General features: G+C 45.0%; 1 protein-coding gene across 1 annotated transcript in view; it reads left to right on the plus strand.

The window, feature by feature from the left end:
• USP39 (ubiquitin specific peptidase 39) overlaps nt 1–6308 on the plus strand; it is a 29945-nt gene extending 23637 nt beyond the window's left edge. Inside the window, exons 11-13 of the mRNA XM_024129892.3 lie at nt 3018–3153; nt 4857–4943; nt 5790–6308. Of these exons, the coding sequence (XP_023985660.1) occupies nt 3018–3153; nt 4857–4943; nt 5790–5837 (271 nt within the window). The 3' untranslated portion in view covers nt 5838–6308. The remainder of the gene's footprint in view (nt 1–3017; nt 3154–4856; nt 4944–5789) is intronic.
• The last annotated feature ends 858 nt before the right edge of the window (nt 6309–7166 follow it).

Below are 7166 nucleotides of genomic sequence, written 5' to 3' on the forward strand. Positions count from 1 at the left end.
AGAAAAAGATTACTTCTCAACCAGTCAGCCTTCTAGAGAACATCAAACTGTGCGACTGATTCTGGAAACCTGTACTTTAATTACTTTGTGCATTGTCATTACTTTTAGACTAATATGGTTCTAGGTTAGCCAAGGTCCTCGCTTCTTGAAGAGGACCCTTATCAGACCTAATTCTTCTCCTGTGTTTTATTCATAACACATCTTCTTTTTACCAGAGATTGATCAGACTTGCAGGGATTAGGGACCCTCTGCTCATTTGGAGGTAGGGTTTCTGGAGCACAGGTTTCAAGTTTCACTTCCAGCTAGTTAGGTGGTCTCAAAATTGGACTGTTCTGATTGGCGGATGAGTATGGTTTGCTCCATTGACTGTTTTCTAAAACAAAATGATTTAACGTGTATTTATTCCCTTTTGTCACTTAAACAGTTTCGTTTCAGTCATGGAAACTTGAGTATAAATACTTCTAAAGATTTTTCTAGGACTCATTCAGAGAAGTCTGAACAGCTGTTGTTAAAGCTGAGAAGACCATACAAGAAGTCAGTTTTTGGCAGCCGGGAGGCATTTCTAAAACTCACATGGGTTTCCTCAGATTCATATCTAAATTTTCTTTTACCAGTGACTGTTTAGGGAATTCCGTGGTGGTCCAGTGGTTAGGACTCAGCGCTCTCACTGCCGGGGCCCGGGTTTGACCCCTGGTGGGGGAGCCAGCATCCCGCAAGCTGCGTGGCCAAAACAAAACAAAACACCCAACAAAAAGCAACGACGACTTTTTGATCTATATGTGACACTGTCAGTCTGTAGAAATAAATAGCTATCATGAACACATAGAAAATTACATAATATAGTTAGAACAAAGTTGTTTTATTAATACATGGTTTGCATTGAAAACTTTTTGTATTTTTGGAGAGAGAATATATTCATAGTCTAAAATTCAAAAGGAGTTACATATCTGGAAGTGACCACTGGATGTGACCTCTATTAGCATTTACTGTAAATCCCTCCAGAGATGACATTACTGTGTTTTGTGTTTTGAGTCGTAGCACATCAGACAGTTCTACAGAGATTAGAAATAGGATATAATCTCTCTTACTCTACATTGTATTTAAATTTTTAAGTATTTGTAGGTTACAGAAGGTTATATTTTTCCTGAAAATAGTGTAGTTAACATTCTCTCAATATTCATGTTAACTGTCAATCTACTTCCCTGTTTAGCTATTTGAAAGATCTTAGTAATTGTCATCGTAGTCTTCACAGTAAGCATTTATTATAGCTCTTGACTTCGTAATAACCGGTGTACATGTATATACTTCAACTGACAGAATTCAACAAATAAAACACAAAAGCAGGTTTTATTCTAAGTACATCAAGAATGCTTCTCTCTCTCTATATATATATTTTTTCTGCGGTACGCGGGCCTCTCACTGTTGTGGCCTCTCCCGTTGCGGAGCACAGGCTCTGGACGCGCAGGCTCAGCGACCGTGGCTCACGGGCCCAGCCGCTTCGTGGCATGTGGGATCTTCCCGGACCGGGGCAGGAACCCGTGTCCCCTGCATCGGCAGGCGGACTCTCAACCACTGCGCCACCAGGGAAGCCCTATATTTTAAAAAATGAATGTTCAGGTATTAAAAATAAATTTTATATTTCTAAGTCCCAGTTGAAGGAACCTAGTCAGTAGTTTCTTTTGGCAACCAGAACTGAGAAATTTGGAAGCTGTGGGGTAGCCAGTGTGGGTTCCATAAAGGAAAGAAAGTGGATGGGAAAAGAGTAAAGCTGATGTCAAAGCAGAGAAGAGGGCAGGTATCTCTCGGATCTTGCTGCCTCTCCAGTGCTTGGTTTCAGCTGCATTTACTAGTCTGAAACCCTTGAATAAATACCCCTTTTGTGCCTAAGCTACCTAGGGTGGATTTTTGTTACTTGTAACCTTTTGCTTATTTAACTAAAAGAAAAACAATCAAATAAAGAAGCAAGGTTCCAGAAGATCAAAGAAAAAAATAAATCGGATTGATCTGCCTGGTTTGCCATATTGAAATTGTTACAGTGATTATATACAGTGACCACCCACATGATCATGTGATCAGACTTTCATAGCCTAAGGCCAGAGACCAGGTGTCCCCTTGACACTGCAGCTGCAGCTGATTCCCAGATAGGGCAGAGGGTGGGGCGGTTACACTTGTTCTCACCTCAGAGGAGAAGGTGGCTCTCATTCTCACAGAGGAGCCCTAGGTTATGTCACCTGCTTAAACTCAAACACAGCTCTGAGGTGGCAGAGCCCCGATTCCAGATCAGATCGGAATGACTCCAGGCCCTGCACTTTTGACTGCTAGGCATGCTTTTTATTTAGATTTTTTAAAAAATTTATTATTTACGGATTGGTTTATTTATTTATTTATTTTGGCTGCGCCTGGTCTTAATCGCGGCACATGAGATCTTTGTTGCGGCATGCGGACTCTTAGTTGCAGCATGCATGCAGGATCTAGCTCCCCAACCAGGGATCAAACCCGGGCCCCCTGCATTGGGAGCGCGGAGTCTTACCCACTGGGCCACCAGAGAAGTCCCTAAGCATGCTTTTATTTTTTACTTTTTATTTATTTATTTTTTTAACATGTTTATTGGAGTATAATTGCTTTACAATGGTGTGTTAGTTTCTGCCTTACAACAAAGTGAATCAGCTATACACATACATATATCTGCATATCTCCTCCCTCTTGCATCTCCCTCCCACCCTCCCTATCCCACCCTTCTAGGTGGACACAAAGCACTGAGCTGATCTCCCTGTCCTAAGCATGCTTTTAAAGTGTGCTTTTCCCATAGAGCCAGTCTTTCCAGTTTGGCCCATTTATATGGTGGATTATATGAATGTCCACAAACTTGGGCTCCCGTGGCTCTTCAAGCCCACCTAGATCCAGGGTCCTGAAATAGGGTTCCAGAGCTTCATGGTCCATTTGGGTAAGACAGTGAACCTCTACAGGGCAACCTAGTAGGCTTTGTCTGATCTTCACTTTATTTTCATCATCATCAGAAATGTGGATCTGAGAGAGTACTTGTCTGAGGAAGTACAGGCGGTGCACAAGAATACCACCTACGACCTCATCGCCAACATTGTACACGACGGCAAGCCCTCTGAGGGCTCCTACCGGATTCACGTGCTTCATCATGTGAGTGGGGCTGACTTCTCGTGGTGCCGTGGCAGGAGCAGGTGGTGTTCCTTTGGCATTTCAGAGGTCGCTCCTTTCAGTTTGCTCTTTCTTCTCCTTGACTTTGGGATTCTGCAAGTAATAGAGCTGACAGTGGTCAGTTTGAGGCAACGGTTCTCAATTTTGGCTGCACATGGGACTCCCCTGTGGGCAGATTTTAGACTCCTTGCACCTGGGCCACCGCAGGCCAGTTACGCGAGAACAGCGTAATTTGTGCCTGTTGGTTTTCAACTGGGCAGAGGCCAGGGATGCTGCTAAATATCTTACAGTGCACAGGCTGCCTGCGCAGCAAAGAATTTTCTGGCCCAAAGTGTCAGAGTTAAGACTGCATTAGATTATCTGGAGGTGGGAACCAGGCATCATGATGTTTTAAAGTTCCCAGGAGATTTCCAGCACGCAGCCAAGATTGAGAAGCACTGTCCTAGACTAGAGCCTTACCACCTAAAGTGGAATCCTTGGACCAGCAGCACTGACATCATATAAGAACTTGTTACAAATCGCAGAATCTCAGACCCCTCCCACACCTCCTGAATCACAGTCTGCATGTTAACAAGACCCTCTGATTGGTATGAAATTAAAGTTTACAAAGTGCGGTGTGTAGATTCCCTTTCAGCTAAAAAAATTGTGTGAATTTGCTGAAAATGGCTGAAACGTGCTTAAGATATATTTGGTATCACACAGATTACTAGCACGGATTGTTCTAATTTGATTAGTGTTCTGGGGCCGTGGGTTTAATAATAACTAGCTCTGTCTGTCAAGCGCTTCGCTGTGTGCTAGACAGTATGCCGCGTGCTCATGGATGTTCATCTCGTTTATATCCTTAAAACACACTTTCAAGATAGTTGTTAATACCGTCGTCTTTTTACAAGTGAGGAACCTAGGCTCAGAGTTTGAATAATTTATCTGAAGTCAGTAGAATTGGGATTTGAACCTAGATATTTGGTTTTACCAGGACTAGGGACTTGATTATGTGATCCTGAGCTTTTGTTGTGTTTCCTGTTCTGAACTACTGGAATATCCAGAATATCTGGAGTATATCTGTCGTTGGCATTTCTTAGAAGTTTGGATGGGTGAGGCTGGTGAGCTTCCAGCATTGCCTCTGCCATATTCCAGAAACCTCTTTTCCCCCTTGTTTATGGAAGCATGCAGTAAGGTAGATATTGCTGTATTTGCAGCACTGTTTTTTTAGGCCAGAGGAAACAGGTTAGTATGGTGGACAGTGTCCACCAAGGACACTTTTCTTGACTAACTTGCTGTGTCCTCTGGGACGGGGGATGGGAATGTCCACTTTGGGTTAACACTGCACCTCCTAAGTCAGTCTGTCTATTCCGCCACTTCTGAGTAGCAGGGAGACGTCTTAGGTGAGGAGTAGAGGGCTTCCTCTTCTTTCTCTTTATTGTCCTTAAACGGCATACAGTGTTTGAGACTCCATTGTACTTCAAGGAGTCCTCAGCAGGAATTGAGTTTGCCGAGATGAACACCCTGAAAAGTCTTTAAGTTGAACGATGCCCAGCAGAGGCCATGTACCCTTTTACGTACAGCTCTTGCCGGGTGACGGTCTAGTGACTATTCTGATTTTTCTAGCTTTCAGCTGTGATCCCTTCCCTCTTATACCCTTTCAGTTTCAGAGAGCAGACTAACCCAGCCCTTCGTACTCTCTGCAGGGCACAGGCAAATGGTATGAATTACAGGACCTCCAGGTGACTGACATCCTTCCCCAGATGATCACACTGTCGGAGGCTTACATTCAGGTGGGTTGGCCGCAGACTCCATGAGCACGGAGGAGATGGAGTGTGGGTCCAGTGAGAGCAGCAATGTGGGCGAAGGCACAGAATGGGATTGAGTTCGGTTGGGTGCCTTTGGACATGCACGGGGGAGTGTGGTGGGACCAGATTATATGGCCCTTAAAGCCCAGGAGTGATCTTCAGGGAGGAGAAGGGTGGAGGAGCGTGGAAGAGTGATGAGTGAGCAAGGAGGTTCTGCTTACGGTGCGCCAGGTGAGTTTTGTGAGTGTCTGGTCTGGTTTCAAGGAGGAAGAGCCCAGAACCATCCGGGCCGCCAGCTAGGAGTTGTCTCTGAAGCTTCCCCGGTCCCCAGGGCAAAGTCAGCACTCTTTGTGACCCCACCGCCCTGTCTCCTGTCTTCATGGACCACCAGCTGGACTAGTTTAACTCTCCTCTTCACTGGGTTGGGAGGTCATGGAGTAGAGTATCTCTATCTTCTTTTTCTAACTGTCCTAGTACCTGCAGAGAAGGAAGACGGAGGCCAAGAAGATGCTATAGCTTTGTAAAAAAGGAGGGAGACGCTGCTCATTCCAGAGAGAACTCTTTCCTTGGTGACTTTGTCTAAAGTTGCAGGTCTGACTATGAGTCACTTTTTAGAAAAGGAGTTTGGAATGGGAAGAGAAGGATGGGTAGAAAAGTGACAGTTGAATGAAAGGGAATTTTCTGAAAGATTATGAGTTAGTTTCAGGGGACTTAGCAAATACACAAGTGGGGTGATAGTTTGTCCGTTGCCTAGCACAGATTTAGGTACTTGATAAATATTTGTGGATTGAATGCCGGCTCCTAAATATCTATTGTATTCATTTCTTACAGATTTGGAAGAGGCGAGATAACGATGAAACCAACCAGCAGGGGGCTTGAAGGAGGCATCTAGAGCTTTGCTCCCAGGGGGCTTTGGCTGAAGATGGAAATACGAATGCTGAGCACAGGCTGACGGCCCAGCCCCTGAGCCAGCCCAGGTTTTATGTGTCCCGGTTCACACCAGAGCATCCCCGGTCCTTCTGCCTAGGACGGCTCTGTGCTGTCATTCAGCTGGTCTTTGAGCAATTTATTGTAGATGGATGCTCCTTTCTCCTTCCTGTCTATCTCCCTTCCAGCAGGCCAGGACTCTTTTACAGATGTATGTAATTTATTTCTGAATAGCTGGGAGTAGCTGAAGGAGAAGATAGTTTTCTTCTAAGCATCAAAGCCTCAAGATTATAGGAATTAGAGCTTGAAACCAGTAACACCCTTCTTCCATCATAGGTAGATAGTTTTCCTGTAGTTCTCTTCATTTCTTCGTGTGTGTTTTGGGATGGATTAAATATTTTCCTGTTTTTAAACCAGCCTCTTATTTCATATCCTTCCCTTAGGCTGCTGCCTAAGGGGAGGATTAAAAAAAAAAAAAATCCTCACAAACTGTCTACCCTATAGTCTGTCATCTGGTGGACGTCATGCTTGTCTCTTCCTGTCAGCCTGTGGGTGGTGTGTCAGTTTAGGATGGATTTATCTCTAAGTAACAAAATATCTGACTGAGAGAGATAAATTATTATTGGGCTTAACTAGAAGTCTGGAGGTGGGTGGTTTCAACCTGCGGTGCAGGGCTGTGTGAGGAAAGAGGGAGGGAAGGAGGTAGGAAGAGCATCTGACTGCAGTGCAATTCTGAGAACCTCTCAGCCAGGCCGGTGGGAAGCCTGGAGCGCGGAAGAATCAAGCAGAAGTGGTTTTCGGCAAGCTCATTGATTAGGAGCTGCCTGGAGGAAGGGTGGCCCCGGCCTGGGCAGAAGGGTGGCCCTGGCCTGGGCACTGTGGCAGACCTGAAGATGTGGGAGATCTGAGGATGCAGCCGTTGGTGGCCGTCAGTCAGCTGAAGCAAGTTCTCTTAACGGGAGGTAGGAGCCATGCACCTCTGGCTGCCACCCTTTGCTTCTGGGACACAATACAGTCATCCCTCGGTATCCTCAGGGGATTGGTTCCAGGACCCCCGTGGACACCAAGTTCTGAGGAGCCTCCAGTCCCTTATATAATATGGCATAGTGTTTGCACGTAACCTATGCACATCCTCGCATATACTTTAAATCATCTCTAGATTACTTACGATGCCTAATACAATGTAAGTGCTATGTAAATAGTTGCCAGGCATGTGGCAAGTTCAAGTTTTGCCGTTTGGAATTTTCTGGAATTTTTTTTCCAGAATATTTTTAATCTGAG

The sequence above is a fragment of the Physeter macrocephalus genome, chromosome 12, assembly GCF_002837175.3.
Source record: "Physeter macrocephalus isolate SW-GA chromosome 12, ASM283717v5, whole genome shotgun sequence".
In the NCBI taxonomy this organism is placed as follows: Eukaryota; Metazoa; Chordata; class Mammalia; order Artiodactyla; family Physeteridae; genus Physeter; species Physeter macrocephalus.